Genomic DNA, 19,455 nt, shown 5'->3' with positions numbered 1-19,455 from the left:
GTAAAGCTGCAAAGGTTGAAACTGCACTGCAAAGCTCATATATCATTTTAGAAAGAAAGAATAAAAAAAAGAGGTTCAACGTAGATGTGCTAGAAGCCATCACAGCTGCACACTGACACATTTTAAAAAGATAGAGTGCAAAACAGAAGACAGGTAACTTGGTCGTTGTCAGATAATTATTCTAAGTGTTACAAAGATCATCACACAGCACACATCCTGTGCAGCAGCTCACAGATTCAACAAGGTTGATTTGAAACATAAACCAGCCAAGAGAACCTGGAAAGAATTACGCGCACACACACACACACACACACACACACAAAATGTTTTTTACCTTCTTGACAGAGTGTCCCTGAGTAGCCAGGTGGACAAAGGCAGACAAAGGCCTGGTTGATATCCACACAGGTGCCGTTGTTCTGGCACGGGTTGCTGACACATTCCGCTATGTCTGTATAGAGTGTACACAAACAATATAATGCACATATTGTCATCAGCAGGGGAAACGAGAACATTGAAGAAGAATTTATCCATCTCAGGGGCGGATCCAGGAATTCTGTACAGGGGGGGGGGGGGGGGCGTGACTGATATTTCTGTTGCCACTTCCGGGTTTCATTTCATTGTTTTTCTTTTTATTTCTTTTGTTTTTTACGAAAAATAAAGAGGGGGGGGGCGTGCGCCGGTTGCGCCCCCCTCTGGATCCGCCACTGCATCTCAAGATATTTTTTTGACTACATACACTGTAATGGCTAATATAAACATCTTTCATTATACTTGAATATTAAATCTTATTGGTACATTGTACTTCATAATTCAGAAGTGAACACTGGTATGATTGGACAATCTCGGGGCATATCCTACAATTTTTCGGATGTGCAGAAATCATATCATTGGCACTGCGAGTGAGATACATATGTACATTGTGTGAAAGGAGTCTCACCATCGGCACATGTGGTTCCAGTCCAGCCTGGAGGACACTCGCAGAAGAAAGATGCGATCCCTTCAGTACAGATGGCTCCATTCTGGCACGGGTTGGGGTCACACTCGTTGATATCTGATGCAAAAACATCCCCAATGAATAAAACATTACTTGCACAACAAACCAATAAAATTAAATGTAATTGTATGAACTAAACATAGATATATAACAGGAGGGCAATGCTAATGAAATCTAAGTTTCTCCATTGCATTGCATTCAACAAAGAATTATAAATCCATTCATCAGAATTTTCACTCAATCAACTTTTCACTCAATGAAAGCAAAATACATGTAGAAAAATTTACTAGTCTTGAACAATGATGAGCTTCTTTCTCTGTCCATGTACAATTGTAGCCACTTTTGATGATGTACTGTAATCCCTAAAATGTGGATTTTTCATTGTACAGAAAATACTTCAATCCTTCTGAAGAATGCATTTTACTGTAATTCTACATCATATTTTGTGGTAGATTGCTTTATGAACACCCAATAAGTAGCAAATACAATTTCCCATAGTATTCAAACAAAAATCTCAAATAAATTTGCAGGAGATCATGTACTGTATAAGCTGTTATTTTTGCATACAGATATTTTCGCGAATTAGGAGGTCACACATGTTTTCGCAAGATGTTGTTTTCGCAAATTGACACCAAAGTTACCATAAATGCATTGGTACCATAGCGTATTGCAACATTTTGTTTAATTTGCAATCCAATGGTGATTTGCAAAATTCGTGAAAATTAAACCCTCACAAAAATAACAGCTTATACAGTAATGTCAGTTGTAAATCTGCACAGGAATATAAAGAGCCGAATATTGCAGTACCAAATTACAAGCATCATTGTTGATAAATTTTTATTCAAAACATGCAACTACATAATTTAAGGCTCTACTGAGATTAAACCTTTTTAAGTTCAAGCTTACCCCCATGGATGTTATACAATGTGCTCTTTCATGAGATTGTAAAATGGATTGCAAACAAATTTTACTTCTTTGGTCAAACATGTAGCTGCGCAAATCTTTCCATGGTCTTGATCAGCTGCAACAAAGACATGTCATAACCCACTGTCTGACTGGCATGGTTAAACACACTGTGCATCAAACCCAAACAGTGTTGACATTTGGCTCCATAGAGGGCTCACCTCCTTCACATAGCGTTCCTTCATAGCCAGGGGCACAGACGCAGAGAAAGCCACCGGTAAAGGCTGTGCATGTAGCTCCATTTTGACAAGGGTCACTGGAACAAGCGGTATCCTCTGCAAATACACATTTTCATTTGATTTCATTTATTCATTTTCATTTTCAACAAAGAGTATCAGTGTACAAAACATATCGTGCTAAATAAAAAGCATAATAAGAGGATGGTAGTACATGTATTTCATGCTTTTTGATATACTTGACATTATTCATTATCTGCACAATCTAATCTGTTAATGGCTCATGAAAAATTTATATCATTCAAACACCTGATACTACTTTAACTGTTAACTCCATATCCAATAACAGTCAAATATTCAGTTAGGATGACAAATGTCTGATACACTCAAATACTGTATGCTATGTGCATAGATAATGTATCATGAGTGAGTGTACTTCTTTGTGAACAAAAAAACTTCGGGATTAAAATGTTAAAATTCCTATACTGACGTATCTGAAAAATTCCAATCCAACCCCCCCCCCCCCAAAAAAAAAAAAACTACCAACAATCAATCAGAAACGCACATGTTCATTCTCTCTGCTATAAAATGTAACTGCACACATGTTATACAGATGCCTACACGGTAAATACTACCACGTTGCTTGAATGACTTTGCACCTATCTAATGGGGAAAATGATTGGAAAATGCATTCATGTGTACCTAGTTCACAGTTGGTTCCTGTCCATCCCTCAGCACATTGGCACTCATAGCCACCAATAAGCTCAGAACAGGTTGCTCCATTCTGACAAGGATTGCTCATGCATTCTAGCAATTCTGTGGTGATGTATGAGGTAATAGATTGAAATAATTAACAAGCACAAACTTGCACATTTCAGATATTCAACGGTTATTTTCAAAGGGGTCTTTAAATGAGCTTCAATACTTTGTTAATTCAGGTTGACTTTTATTTTGTTAAACTTCTAACAAATGCAGAGTACAAAAACCATTTCTACGTGTTTGTACCATCAACAGAATAAAAAAGCATTGTTGAAATTGGGTTACAATACATATGGAAATTGTTTGCAAGAATTCTTCGGGCATCACAGCATAGGCACTATACTAGTACACTGAGAAAGAAAAAAATCATTTTCGGAGCTGCTGAATGCATCAAATGATAGCAAGTGACTGCAAAGTCTAAAATTCACAAACGCACACAAGAGTGCACTGTTACCTGAGGAGTTACACAGTATCACTACGCAAATGTCACAGCACATCAAAAGATTATTTTTAGTATGGCACAGTAGCCACAAATGACAAGGGACGATTGTGCTCAGGTTCAGTGCAGCATAATGACACAAGGAAATATGCACATTTGTGAAGATATACAAGTGTTGCATTGCAGCAAACTGGAGGAAATTTTTTCACACTGACTCTTGTGATCTAAAAGTACAATCTACGCTGTAAGTCTATAAAATATTTGAAAAAAAAAAAGATTGACGTCAGACAGATAATGAATGTCACAGGAACTCTTTATGCGGAAGCTCAGAATGACTTCACAGAAGTCAGAACTTAACTGAACTGCTCTTCTGAGTCTATGATGAGTAACTGTATTGGTCAAATTACTCTCTCTAAAATAATGTTATTTTTCAATTTCTGTCCATACAACGCATATCTAAAGATCTTAACCTAATGTTTGTAACCTATCATGGGAGTGTTTATCTTGAAAAAAGTAAGTAATAAGTCTTATTTTGGGATATTAAGTGATATTTTGTCACAAAAGAGATGAGGAATAATGCCTAAAATATGTAAGTACCATTGTTACAGAATTGAGGTAATTCTTGGAGGTGCCCATTACATAAGTGTTCATCAAAAGACTTGGAAATTTCACACATATTTCATGACTTAAGGTCAAAATAGTCAACACTCCAATAATTGATATCATTTAATACTTTTACCATTAATTGCACAACTAATTTGTTCTACAATTTCAGTGACATCATTCAACTTCTCTTTTTCTTCCTTTTTTAAACAATTTCTGCTTTGAAATCGATCCCTTTTTAAATAAAAAAATAAACACACTTATCTTCTTCTACAAGGACGGTGTCTTTTCATAGGCTTATTTGTTTTTGTCATTAGCACTGGCTAAACTTTGTATGTGAACCAAACCAGGAAGCGAGTGCATGCCTACCAATCTGACAGACAGTGCCATTCCATCCCTGGGGGCACTGGCATTGGAAGCCGTTTGTGAGGTCGAGACAGGTCGCTCCATTCAGGCAGGGGTCACTGGCACATTCCAAGACATCTGGAGCAGCACATCAAAGGGTGTGCGTGCATTGTGTGTGCATGTGTGTGTAGTGTGTGTGTGCGTGTGTTTGGAGAGACAGGACATCGCAGACGACAAGGGAAAAAGGGGAGGGATGATTCGTGGAGGCGGGTGGACAGACATAGACCGGAAATACCACGATCAGAATTTGCCACATTCACATGTGACATTAGTAACAGGACATTACACCGCATAATGATGGACCAGAGGGATAATACAACAAAATGTGCCACAAAAAGACAATGATAATACAATAGTAGGATAGAAGTGGAATGAGTACACATAGATATACATGTAACAGTGGGTAAAGAGAACAAACCTTGATTATTAGATTACAATGTAACCGACATTTTGCCTTAAATATGCTACTAAAAAATCATTTGTTTTTCTGGAGAAAATACAGTCTCAAAACAGTCCTACACAACACATTTTAAATGCAAAACACAAAAGACAATATTATGCAGCATTGTGAATTCAATAATGTAGCATTTCGAAGTCTGAGTACTACTATGAACACTTTTTCCCCCATTTCTATAATGAATTAAAATGCACAGTAATGTACATCAATTGAGGTACCCTTGTTTTTTCCTTTTCAACGACAGACTTGGCAGCACTTTGGGGAAGAATTGTTCAAGAAAGAGAGTACTGCATTTACTTCAGTCTGTAAATCAAGGATCTTTCCAAGCTTGACTTGCCCTTATGGATACAAACTGTACATAGCATAAAATGTCATTTGTTCTTACTCCTGCCAAAATGAGAAGTTCAAATTGTAGAATCATTGTCTCGCACTCAATCAAACAGAAGTGCAACATGTGACACAAAGTGCAATTTCCACACACAGCAAGATCTGAGATAAAGTTTAGATTGAGGTCATGAGCATGCAGGGCTGCCAATATTCACACATGAACATCGGAATCACTGAGATTCCAATTAAGAGTCGTCGCGGAGATACTTGTGTGCTACACATGACTGAATGGGAAATAAAAATTCCCAAATCATAGAGATTTTCATATTTTCTTATCCAGGCAGGAAGAGGTATTGAAGCTTCCAGGAAGCCTCCTGTAGAATCAGGGGCACTTGGCAGCTCTTTCTACATGTGGCCTCAACACAGTGCATATATTCAATACAAGTTTTATCAAATGATAAGATTTGATGCTTACCGAGCTCACAGTTGATGCCTTCCCAGCCTGCCACACATCTACACATGTAGCCTGGTAGAAGATCCACACAGGTGGCCCCATTTTGGCATGGATTGCTCATACACTCCATGATTTCTTTTGATAATAGATTCAGAAAAGGATAGATGTGAGGAATCGAAAACATCAGTTTTACAATTTGGTGCAGCTAGCTCTACAAAAGAGGAAAGTGTAAAAAAGAAAAAAAGAAAAAAAAACTGAGGTGAAAATTTTCTTTAGTTTGTCTCCTCAGCAAATGAAATTTGTGAGATTGCAACTGCTGATCTGATTAATATTCTCTTGCTTAAAAAAATCCCAAACAAACAAACCTGCCAAAAATGAAAAAGACAACGAAAGGAAGTACAAAGGTCCTTGTTGCTGAATAGACAGTGACACTTCTTTTCAGGCTTGAATGTACATTGTACAGAGAGGATGAAGATGCACGAAATGAAATAGTACAAGTTGTCTTTTGGAATAATGATAAGGGGTATGTGTTGGGTGTGTATTGTTTGTGTGTGTATCTGACTGTCTGCTTATGTACTATTCTGTATCATTTTGTGTCAGTGTATTTTCAATGCAATGTTCCATTTTGTCTTACCTTCATCACAAGTTAAACCTGTCCAACCTGGAGCACATGTGCATGTGTAGCCATTGATGAGCTCATTGCATGTTCCTCCATTCTGGCATGGATCGCTAGAGCACTCCAAGATCTCTGATGGTGCGATGAAAGCATCACATAGCAAATGAAAGAATGCAGTTTGCATTGATACTTTGTTACAAACTATGACATTGACTACTGGGCAGCTTTAATTTGACATATATGTAGTGAGTTAGAGAACACAGATACTGTACAACAAAATAATCCCTGTCCCACTAACAAAAAAAAAAATCTTAAAATGATGAAAGACTCTTAACAACTGCATAATGCCTACAGATAGTATCTAGACATAATGTTGAATTATCAGCTGCTTATCACCATATGGGAGCATTAATCTGTGAATAGAAGGGAAATATTGGGTCCACGGCACATCTCTTGACAAACCAAATACGGAGATCAAAAATGCATAAGTTTTGCATGTTTACCTTCCTCACAGCGCAGTCCTTGCCAACCAGGTGCACAGACACATTCAAAGTTGGCCAAGCCCTCAATACAGGTAGCTCCATTCACGCAAGGGTTGGAATCACACTCATTGATGTCTATACAGAGGGAAACAAGTACACATAATTATATGCATAATGATCATCTTGAATCAAATCAGACAATCTTTTTTTATTCAAACACTGGAAATTGATTATGCAGCAATGTACCATGAAATAGTGTTCTGGCCTGCAGTAGGAGCTACTGTATGGCATTTGGAAAACACTCTATTGAACTAGTATTGAACGAAGTAGAATAGTGACAGAATGCTGGGTCTTCAAAGGACAAGTTCACCTTCATAGACATGTGGGTTGAGTGAATGCAGCAATATTAGTAGAACATATCAGTGAGAGTTTGAGAAAAATCGGACAATCCGTTAAAAAGTTATGAATTTTTGAAGTTTCTGCTCAGTCATTGCTGGATGAGAAGACTACTATAGTTTGTGATGTCACATGAGTACAACGATATAAAGAAAGAATAAAGAAAATTCAACATATTTCCATTTTTCTAGCATAACAAAAGAACACTCGACTTCTCTCTTTCAGAAGGCAGGGGGAATAATATTACCCTAAACATACGTCAGTAGCAAGTGGAAGAACTGTGCACTTTATTCAAAGAGTAAAGTTTTGTGAAATTCTCTTTTTATTTTCCTTATATACAATGTAGTTGTATGCATGTGACATCATACACTGTAGTACATTGTAGTCTTCTCTTCCAGCAGTGACTGTGCAGATACTTAAAATATTCTTAACTTTTGAACGGAGTGTCCAATTTTCCTCAAACTTTCACTGATGTGTTCTACTAATATTACTGCATTCTCTCAATCCTTATGTATATGAAGGTGGACTTGTCCTTTAAAAAGCAAAACATTTTGCCAAACTGAAATCATATTGAAACTACTATCACAAAAATGGATTAGGCTTGAACAAAATGTTAGGGATTGAAAGTACTGAAATTGCAGCCTTTTTTTTCCAAGCATAATTTTATATCCACTTGATTCTACAGGGTACCTTGTTCACAAAGAGTTCCTTCATATCCTGCTGGGCACTGGCACACATATCCAGATACGACATCAATACAGGTTGCTCCATTTTGACAAGGGTTGCTGCTGCACTCATTGATTTCTGAAGGAAGTGAGCAAGATATGAAATGAAGCAAGGTTACATTTTGATACGAGCATGAAAATGTTGGTGAAAAGGGGAAAAAAAATATCAACATTTGTGTCCGGTAAAGATACCTTCAGTACAACTTACGTGAGCCAATATGATTTTATGATTGATTGTTGAGAGGATTCTGAGGTAAATTTTTTCTTCTGATGTGACTGTTTTCAAAATTGTACATGCACTAATCCTTCTCTAACATAACTGAGAATCTGCAGATTGAAAAATTCACATACCAGTAACAATAATGTAATCCCTGGGGTGTTTTTAAAGAAAATAAATTTGAGCTTTACCATGATGTTTAACTTGAATAACATACATGTATACAGACAAAAATGAACAAATGCTTCAAAATCACACCGCACAGGTTCCTAAGTCGTTAAAGATTGGATTGTGGTAAAGTTCCTTGGTGTTCCATCTGATGAATTGCAATGATCATATAACTTGAACAGAATCTGCATCGAGCTTCCAACTGTATCACACCCTACACAATGAGATACAATTATACACTCTCTACTCATGCCACATGCATTGGATGTAACTGTATCTAAGCTGTACAAGAAGAAAATGAATACAATGTAGGTGTGCAATCACTTCAAATGTTAAGGTCACTTCAGGCAAACAACAATAACAAACACAATTGCTGCAACTGGCTTACCTTTCAACCATGATTTATCACACTTAAACTAATTCTCATTGAAAGACATGTGTTTATTGTGAGAGGAAAGGTGCTACATATTCTGAAATATGTCATTTTCATGACAGGTGATGCGAAAGAATGAAGTTATTGACAAACCCTCTTCACAATCTCTGCCCATCCATCCATCAGCGCAGACACACTGATAGCCAGACTCCAAGTCGAGGCAGGTGGCACCATTTAGACAGGGATCTTCGGTGCAATCTACGACCCTGATCTCACAGTTGGTTCCATTGTAACCCTCTGTGCAGTTGCACTCATAACCGTCAAAGAAATCTGTGCAGGTTGCATTGTTGAGGCAGGGATCGGAGAGGCATTCGTCGATCTCGAATTCGCAGTTGAGTCCCATCAGTCCAGACGGGCAGCGGCACTCATAGTCTCCAATCAGGTCAATGCATGTTGCACCGTTGAGGCATGGGTTACTCATGCATTCTAGGACTTCATTTTCACAGCGGTTACCGTCCCACCCGTTGGCACACTGGCATTCGTAGCCGCCCACATTGTCTTGACAGGTGGCACCATTAAGGCAGGGGTCGCTGGCACACTCGTTGATATCCACCTCGCAGTTGGTGCCGTTGTAACCGTCTGCACAGATGCAGGTGTAGCCGTCGGTGAGCTCAGAGCAGGTTGCATTGTTCAGGCATGGATTGCTGGCGCATTCCAAGATGTCAAACTCGCAGTTGGTTCCTTGCCAACCCGCGGCACAGACGCACTCATAACCTCCGTCAATGTTGTTACATTCTGCGCCGTTCTGGCAAACATCTGCTGCACACTCGTCGATGTCCTCCTCACAATTTGTGCCGGTCCAGCCCACTGGACACTGGCACTCGTATCCATCGATGAGATCTACACAGGTTGCTCCATTAAGGCAGGGACCGCTTTCACATTCCATGATTTCTGTTAGTGTTTTGGTGCAGCACAGCAAAATTGCACCAGAAGAGTTTGGGAAAGAGAATAAGATGGTAGGGTGGACAAAACAGATTGAAGCACAGCAATTGGACACAACAATTCACAAAGTACATCAAGCTTCCTTAAACTTCAAACTCCTTTGCAGAAAAGCCACAACAAACTTTCAGGACTATGTGCAAAAAGACCTACTCTGTGACATGTCTAGACAACAGGTAACACAACTATCAACTGTAAACAAGTGAAACATCAATTGTGAGAAAGGATGAATGATTGACATGCTACCACACACACTATTACTCACAGTCAACCTACTTGGAATTTGACACACAGTACTATTTGTATTGCATTTGATGATACAGCCATTATATGTTGCTACTATGTGATTTGCATACTTTGACATTGTGATATATCCTTCTGCTTATTTCTACTCTGCAGCAGCACTTGTAAGAACACATTATTTTGGTAATTTTACATTACAATGGTAATCGTAGGAATTACAGCACAAGGGAAATATCAATATAGATGTGTGATTTGATGGTAAAACAGAGAGAGGGAAAAAGAGAGGTACATGTAGAGAGATAGAAAAAGAGGGAAACAGAAGTATATAGTAGAATTATACAGTTATACTCTTCAGAAGATCAGGAAGGTGCATATATACCAAGTTCACAAGATTGACCAGTCCAGCCAGGAGGACAGAGACAGAAAAAGCCACGCCCAGTTTCAACACAAGTTGCCCCATTCAGGCAGGTTGCATTGAGGCAGGAAAGCACCTCTATAGTGTGATGGACAAGGGAGAAGAGAAAGTGCATGCACTCACAAAAACATTGTAGAGGTTATTACGTTTGTCACCACAGAACCACTGTATGTGTGTCTGCATGTGAGTGATTGTGTGGGTTCATGTTTGCAGATATTTGAGCATATTTTTGTGGTTTGCCAATGCTGGTAATTTGCCACAAGGGATCATTCATATTTGGTTTTGTAGCTTTATATTCCTTTGTTCCATATCATGTTGCTATTTGTTGGTAGAAATGCAATTTGTCTGGCTATTCATCTGACAATGAACCTCTGCCAAAGTCATAAGATGACTGTATGGTTGCAGATAAAGTTTCTTGATACTCCCAGTGTGAAGAATGACTACAAGTACTGACATTAGAGTAAGACTGCAATCTACAGAGGTAAGGCCTTATAAAGTGCAGCTGTGTGTGGTACAGTGTATCTTAGCAAGCCTATGGGATGAATGCAGACTTAATCAGTGTAACAAAATAGAAGGGACAAATATGGGAACAAGATGATAGAGTACTACACCAGCACAGCACAAATGCTTAGAAGAAAGAAAGGAAACAAAATAGAGTCCTGCACATGTCTCTATATCATAGCAGGACATAGAAGAATCCAAGAATACATTTACAGTAGAAGAGAAATGTAATACACACACTTCAGTGATCCTGATAGAATCAAGCTGTGTAACATTAAGTCTTGTTTAGTATCATAAGACTGGAAAATTGAATATTTGCAGGGCTCTTGTGGTGAAAAAAACAGAGATACACAGTCGTGAATAATACGTGCAAGCAAGAAAAGTGATTGAAGATCTCTATGACTTACAAAAAGAGTGCAGGAATTTTTATCAGTAAGAAACAGAAATAAGTTCACTCTCATGCAATTAACTCTTTATATGCCACGTTCGCATGTCCGACTCAGTCGACGGCGTGCCAACTTCGCATATTCTGCTCAACAAACAAAGCCGCCAAGACCGATCGATAAACCGCTAATTACTGCTAATCCTGAGGCACAATGAAAGCGTTTCTCGTGCTTTTGTTCCTCTCATATACGGCTTGCATTCTATGTGGTAGTCGGCTATCAAGCGATGTTCCCAACTAGATTTGCTCGTACATTCTAAGTTTCTGTCATGGTTTTATGTGCAAAAGTCATGCCTTTACAGTAATGTAGCAACTGGTCATTCAAAAGAAAAATTGAAAATAGATTCGGCATACAATTTATATCAAAACGAAGTTTGACATTCCACTTTCCTATAACTTTGCCTACTATTATGCCCATCTCAACAGAAATTTGTAGAAGTTATATAAATTGGAAAAACAGAATTCTTTCACAAAGCATGACTACCTTCGTGTCTCAGAATAACGTGGCACACAGGGGGTATCCACCATGGCACATAAAGAGTTAACAAATCTTCAAGCAGTGGGAAAAGAAGAAGCAATGTAAAAACTGTGAGTGAAGCATCATACACAATAAACATATGAAAATCTCATTCCAAAGGAGGAAGAAATATACCTTCTTCACAGTTTGTTCCATTCCAGCCAGGAGCACAGATGCACTCATAACCCAGATGAGCATCCACACAGGTCGCACCATTTAGGCAGGGATCACTGGCGCACTCCTGAATTTCTGTTTATAAACAAAACGAAACCATATGTACAAATCTAGGATTCTTTACCGAGTATCTATTTGTTAGAAATCTGCACCAAACATTAGAGTCAAATGCACATTCCAGCATGTCTGTTTATGAAAGAAACCAAATCAAACCAAATATTCAATACGACATTTTATAACATTGCCTTTCTCTCACCAGACACCACTTGCACTGATAGCGATGTGAGGTGTAACACAACAGAAGAAAAACATTGGACATCGAAACACATTTGTACGTATGGCTGATAATTTATACAAGTATTTTTTTGTAACACAGTTGTGCAGAATACCAAATGTTCACTGGCGTAAAACTGCTGTCATTTTCTCTTTCTTACCTAGTTCACAGTTCCGGCCTTCCCATCCTGCAGGGCAGACGCACTCGTAGGAGCCGATGTTGTTCATGCACGTTGCATTATTCACGCAAGGATCTGACAGGCACTCATTGACATCTGCAAAATAGCAAAGAAAGGTGTGGTTGCACATAAATGGCAAGTCCTACATATGACAAATGATCGAGTGTAGACAAATTCTGTATTTTTGTGCAAACTTTGTAACTCAATAGTATAAAAGCCATATGCATATATGCTTTGGGATAAAGTTTGCATTCTATATTTCTATTTTAGGTGAGCATTTGCAGCAAAGTCAAAATCATGGAAGAAATATTTTTGCAAGAAGTTATCATACATGCTATTCCTTTAAACAATTTGGTGATATCTACCTCCATTTTAAACAAAGGTCAAGAATATATGTCTTCCATTAAAGCTTTGCTTTAGAATGCAGCACAGAGCATTGAAAATGATTTAGCTTATTATCATTTGAAAATTTGTTCACATGACTTTGCTACTGTATCGTTACTGATCTATGCTCCCATTGTATGTACAATGTAATTACATCATAATCATAAACACACATGCACACACACACAAATGCACAGCTAAAAATACATTGTAAGTGCTACTGTAAAAGTGGTTTCTTTCGCGTACAGAAACTTTCGCGGTTTCCATCGGTGCGGACTTTTTCGCGTGTGTTTAAATTCGCGGTCGGTAATGATAGCGTTGTACAACCGACGAGTTCAAAACATTTTCGTGTGATGTTAAATTCGCGGTTCAACCTCAAAGCGCGAAAATAAAACCACCGCGAAAGAAACCATTTTTACAGTAATTTAGATATGTGCAGCTAAGCCAATTTCTCACCAGTTTCGCAGAGAACCCCAGCCCAACCTTGGGTACAGAGGCACTGAAACTGAGCCAAGAGGTCCACACAAGTTGCTCCATTCTGACAGGTTTTAAATTCGCATTCGTCAATATCTGCATATGAAGAATACAATGTTCCCAGTTATCTATGTACAAATCCTCTGAAAACAGATAGTGTAAGAATGCAAACTGATGTATACAGAACACTATGCAATAGCAAAGCAGAATGATATGCAACCAAAAGGCTGGACATTATTAAACAAAGTATGTATACACTGTATAGGTAATGATTATAAAATCCAAATGATAGTACCTGCCAAGCAGATATTCAAATATTTTCAAATGATATTTCTGCAGGTCAGCAAGCAATGAAAATAAGGTATAAGTTATTGTAGTTTGAAGAGATCACAAAATCTGGGTAAAACATTTAAATTCTCCAGTGTATGACTACAGGAAACCATATGGTCCAGAAAACAACTTACCAATTTCACACAGGTCTCCTTCCCATCCTGGTGTGCACTGACAGAAGAAGCCATCCACGTAGTTCAAACAGTTGGCTCCATTTTGACATGGTTCACTGCTGCATTCATTCATTTCTGCAAGAAGAGGAAATACAGATTTGTCATTTCTGCTCATATCTTCCGTCTATTACATAGACACAGAGGTACATGTTTCTTCTTCCGCCTTTTTTTTAAAAAAACAATTAACTTTCAAGGAACTATTCAGAAGAGAATCGGAGCATTGTCTTGGATATACAAAAGATGATTTGTGAAAGAAAAGTGGTAGTCATATAATTGCCAATTACTTGTCTACTCTTATTCACATCCAAGACAGAACTTTTTTTTTTCGATCACTGGAAATTACAATATCAATGCAAAATGGCACATGTACCTCTATCATACAAATGATGCACAGGACAGAGTAGATCAGTGAAAATTGGATGCACAAGTTTAACTTTGGAACTGTTTAAACTCACGAGCACAGCAAGTGGGTTTGAGACTGTTTCCAAAGTTGAATGAGAGCATCCAATTTTCAGTGATCCATGAAATAGGTCTGTGCATCATTTGTTTTATAAAATGGGCCCATAAATGCATGAAATTCAACCTTTTTCCCCCCATCATGCTCCTAGTACACCTACAATACTATACAAGGCTTGAGTCATGTGTTAGAATTTTACCAGACACGTGGATCAGTGTGGATCAGTAAAAATCAATGCATGATAACTGACCAATCATATTGCAGAGATTTTAAAGTCCATTTTATAAAACAAGCTACAGCTGTAAACAGACCAGCTTTAGTATAACACATAATGATGGGATGAAGTCCTACCAAGTTCACATGTGACTCCTGTCCAACCCTTCTCACAGATGCAGCGGAAGCCATTGATTTCATCGACGCACTGTCCTCCATTCAGGCAGGGCATGCTGACACATTCGTCCAGCTCTGTGGGGGAAGTGGGGAAGGGGATGGGGGAGAGATGGGTGGGTGGGGTGCAGGGTGGTCAGAGTGGCAAGGTGTGTGGTGTTTAGGTGGAGAGAGGTGGGGTTGGAGGGGTGGGGTGGGTGGGAGGGGTGAGATGGGACACATTGGGGTGGAAGTGAGGCCAGATGTGAAGCCAGATGTGACAGAATGCAGTGAAGTTGAGATGTTGCAGAAGAGTTACATAAGTTTGATTAAACAGAAGAATAATGGAAGGAGATATCAAAGCCAATTTGAGGCATATGAAATATATATGTGTGATATGAGTGATCAGGGAATGGGTAGAGGGAGATTTACAGTGTAGCGAGAGAGGGGAGAGAGAACAGAGGAACATTGAAATTATATTTTTGATACAGATTATGGAACCATCTAATCATTCAAGACTCTACGATACAGGATTGTAGCCATTGTACGGAGTATGCACATGCTCATGCAACATCTAGAAATGCTATCACCCTCTACAATCAATATGAATTTCAATCCTTCCTTTATACACTACAAGTAATGTTCAAAACTTTCAGGAGTCAATAGTCAAAGCTGTAAATACAATGAATACTCAAGTCTGTAGCGGAAAGACAAAATGTAAAAAAAAAAGAAGAATAAAAACATCACAGAATGAACTGTATTGACACACTTTATAAAGTGCTGCAAAATCAACAATATAATTGTATTACATACATGTCATTCATAGAGGGTAATACCTACTTTTGCAAAAATATATGTCATTATCTGTAGAGAGAAAAAGACCTGTTCTCACCTATGAATTTGTTAAAAATGCCAGAGAAGATGCGGTGTTTCAAGTAAACACCATTTATTTTTGAGCAGTTTACATCTTGTAGTTTATTGCCATGGTAAATGATGTAGATGTACATATAAAGTTGTAACTGTTATATCTGATGAATCTGCAAACCTTACAAATGTTGATATCAGAAAATGTACTGTAAATACAACAAAAAAGGAAGATGGAGAAATAATGCCCTTTGTTTCCTCAAGGAAGAGGGACAGACACAATGTGGTTCTAAAATCAGTCGTTGATAGAGTACCTGTTTCACAATTGGTTCCTGTCCACCCTGAGGAGCACTGGCATTCGTATCGTCCAATCAGATCCAAGCAGGTGGCCCCATTCAGACACGGATTGCTGGCACATTCAAGAGTTTCTGTAGACACGCCATACACAGAGTTGGATGCATTACAAAACACAGCAGCATAACACAAGGATCCTGAGTTATCTTCACCATATATTGCACAGTGTAGGCATTGAGTGTTCAATATTAAAACACAGTGGGAAAAATACTCAACAGCAGTTCACATAATTATATTGTGTCACCTTTTCCTCTTATGCTTTGAATATGGTGGTGCAAAATACAGTCCAATCTACATATTGGTCTACAGTGACTTCATTTTTCAACACACAAACTCAAACACAATTACAAGCCCAAACACAGAAGCACACATGCAAAATTTCTTATGTTATTCTCCATGTTATTTAAGACCTACTTTATTCAGTCTGCAGAATGGGCACAATATAACCACACTTCATGAAAACGAATCTCTGATTAACTCAAAATGAACAATTTTTTTTTATGACTGAAACACTTGGCTACAAGTACCTAAGATTGCACAAACCTGTTTCACAGAGAATCCCTTCATATCCAAGGACACAATCGCACTGATAGCCATCCACAAGGTCTATACATGTTGCTCCATTAAGGCAGGGGTCACTTGCACATTCATCGATGTCTGAAATTTAGGGCAATTGATAATGCAAGCTGTAAAACAAATCTTTAATATTTGACATTGCTGTACAAATTCATTCTTTGCTTCAACTTTTCATAATGCAGAGTTGTCTTCTCTATACAGTAACACTTTTGAAGAGTGTACACGTGTGGAGGTGCTTAAAAAGGAGTACACTCTCTGTTTTGTAGAAATTGGTGCATGATTGAATAGTTTTGATTGTACTTTGACTGGATGCAATTTATAGGTAGATTTGCTTATAATGTCTCAGAGGATTTATATCTCGAAATTTATCTCTAGGCATATTTTGAATATTTACCTCTGGGCATATTTTGAATATTTACATCTGAGAATGTATGCACATTTCTTCATGTCTTTACACACTGGAATTTTCTTTGCAGAAATAGGATGTGGTGTGACGACAAATAATTACAATTTCACAAATGTTGTATGCCCAATGTCACACACCACTATGATAAATCTGACATACTGTAACATCATCTGCTACTACATAATGTCTGAAAAAAGACACATTACAATTTCCACAGACTGGAATTTTACCCATAGTTTCATTCATTGTATCTCCGCAGACTCTGTGAAGATTGATGCAACTGTGTTCATACACATTAACATGACATGGTTTGTCGGCAGAGACCTCTGAGCACACACATACCTATTTCACAACGCTCTCCTGTCCATCCGCTGTCACAGAAACAGGAATATTCCCCGATGAGATCCAGGCATATGCCTCCATTCAGACAGGGGTTGCTGGCACACTCTTGCACCTCTGTTCCACGTCAAACATCAACAACAATAGAAAGAACGAAGGAACATGATGAAATTTCCAAGCTTTCCATTTACCTTCAAACACACATACCAATATTAAGTAGCTGCATAGACAACTCCAAAGTGACACATTCCAGTGAAAGGATATGTTTGTCCATAATGCCTAAATTGTTCCTTAATTGTCTTTATGAGCACTGTTCAATGCTACTAGTCTATCTCCAGATCAAATGATTGTTTCCAGCTGAATAATCTATATGGCATATCACCTTTGACTTGTAATTACTAAGATGACTTAAAACATGCATTTAAGAATATGGATATATGGTGAAGGAAACAATTACACACCTATCTGTTTTCATCTGTTGTGGCTACCTGTGTGTATGGGCCACCTTTCTACAAAGATTAAAACATTTTCTTTTGTTTGTCAGTTTATGAAAATTGCAAAAAAAAAATCAGTTTTGGTCTTCAAAAGGTCACTTTATCCTTCCCTCATGTGACTTTTGCAGACAAATATCACTTGTGAGAGCATTGATTGACAAACCTTGTTCGCAGTTGATTCCCGAGTATCCAAGGGGACAGGAACACGTATAGGAGGTGAAGAGGTTGTTGCAGGTGGCATTGGACAGACAAGGATTGGAGTTACACGGATTCAAGGCTGCAGTGACAGAATAAAAGATAAAACACAGTCACAGAGATTGTGTCATTCATGTGGTATACAGCGTATGGGCCATTTTTTGACCATATGACAGTGACATACAATACAATATTGTTCATTGTGTCAATCATGTGGTCAATGAGATATGATAGTAACATACTGGTGCACTGTGTCAATCATGCGGTCAATGGGCCATTATTTGATTTTTAAGAAAGTTTTTGCATCTCAAGACATAAATTCATATCAAACATGGTTTTATTGTGCCTGCTCAGTAAACCAGAAACTAGTGAATGCTTTATCTGTTAGTAGAAATTTATCAAAGTCTCTATGAACAAGGAAAAAGGAAAGGAATAATATATCTTAATCATCAGTACTATAGCCTGTTCCCTTATTTGTAACCATTGGTAAGGCTCAACAGCTATAGTTACCCCTGCAACAATTGTAATGGTGTTTCAAACTGAAATAATCATGGCTTGAAAGCATTGCAGAAAGCATCACATGAAACAGACTTTGGAGAAACTCATTGCATGCAGGGAAACTCACCAATTTCACAGAAATTGCCAGCGTGGGATATGGGGCAATCACATCGGTAGGAGTTCAGAAGGTCCACACAGATGCCACCGTTCAGACACTCATGTCCAATGCAGTCATCCACATCTAGTCGTAGTAGAGGTAGAAATGTTTCAACAATGTCAACAACAACGTACAAAAAGACTGCAACATCAAGGGCATGGGGTACTACTGTACATGTATTTTAAAACTGCTTAAAACATCAGAAAATCACTCTGTCATTGAAGTTTTTGCATTTTTTCTTCTTTCTTTGCACAAGGACTTTAATCACTGCAGACTTCTGAACTGTAATAATCCCCCTGACCAGTGTAGCATACTGTGCACATCAATTTTGATAGTGCTTAGGCCTACAAGACTTGCAGGCACGTACAAAAAGCACAGATACCTTCGCTTCAAAGGGTATTAAGAACATTTCTGATCAGAGCTTCATGTCAAGAAGCTGGAACGTCTCGCAAGAGCCCATAAACTGACAAATCTACCATACTGCACTGTAAAATACACATTTTTAGGGTCACACATATATAGTGCTACACATGGATTTAGATTACACAAACACAATAAAAAGCATGGTGGTTAAGTTTGGAAGAAATTGAAGAATTGTATATCTTCTTACCATTATCACAGTTTGTGCCGTTGAAACCTGTTGGGCATTCACACTCATATGTTGTACCCATTTCCCTACATGTGGCTCCATTCTGGCATGGATTGGGGTTACATTCATCAATTTCTGCACAAAAAGAAAACATTACATTAATATTATTGTGAAGTACATGTAATATTAATAAAACTACAAAGAAGTCATATATACATGTAAATGCATCAAATTGATGTCAGAGTCAAGCTATATTTCTTACCAAAAAGCTTTGATCCCTAGTCAAAATTGCATACATTGTATCTTGTGGAGAATATCTGCACAGGAGCAATAATGCACTATTTATGAGGTGTTTAAATTCTCACCTCCCTTTGCTTTGCTTTGAATCTTCCATTTACAGACTGAAAAAGAATTGTTTTTAATTACATGAGATAAAAGGCAGTCGTCAAATGTCAAGAAAGATAGTGCCACAATTGTAATGTATGCTGTTTGTTATTTTCTT

General features: G+C 38.1%; 1 protein-coding gene across 1 annotated transcript in view; it reads right to left on the bottom strand.

Moving 5' to 3' along the window:
- Positions 1-19,455, bottom strand: part of LOC139730507 (uncharacterized) — a 217,118-nt gene that overhangs the window by 84,395 nt on the left and 113,268 nt on the right. Inside the window, 22 exon segments of the mRNA XM_071641346.1 lie at positions 335-448; positions 938-1,051; positions 2,119-2,232; positions 2,836-2,949; positions 4,304-4,417; positions 5,599-5,712; positions 6,212-6,325; positions 6,697-6,810; positions 7,762-7,875; positions 8,708-9,505; positions 10,176-10,289; positions 11,807-11,920; positions 12,280-12,393; positions 13,138-13,251; positions 13,620-13,733; positions 14,467-14,580; positions 15,660-15,773; positions 16,243-16,356; positions 17,024-17,137; positions 17,678-17,791; positions 18,335-18,448; positions 18,975-19,088. Coding sequence (XP_071497447.1) covers positions 335-448; positions 938-1,051; positions 2,119-2,232; positions 2,836-2,949; positions 4,304-4,417; positions 5,599-5,712; positions 6,212-6,325; positions 6,697-6,810; positions 7,762-7,875; positions 8,708-9,505; positions 10,176-10,289; positions 11,807-11,920; positions 12,280-12,393; positions 13,138-13,251; positions 13,620-13,733; positions 14,467-14,580; positions 15,660-15,773; positions 16,243-16,356; positions 17,024-17,137; positions 17,678-17,791; positions 18,335-18,448; positions 18,975-19,088 — 3,192 coding nt within the window.

The sequence above is a fragment of the Diadema antillarum genome, unplaced genomic scaffold (assembly GCF_040938485.1).
Source record: "Diadema antillarum isolate AM-2024a unplaced genomic scaffold, OU_Dant_1.0 seq00000319_RagTag, whole genome shotgun sequence".
NCBI lineage: Eukaryota > Metazoa > Echinodermata > Echinoidea > Diadematoida > Diadematidae > Diadema > Diadema antillarum.
Note: the sequence above shows the minus strand (reverse complement) of the source record. Positions and strands in the feature narration are given on the sequence as shown.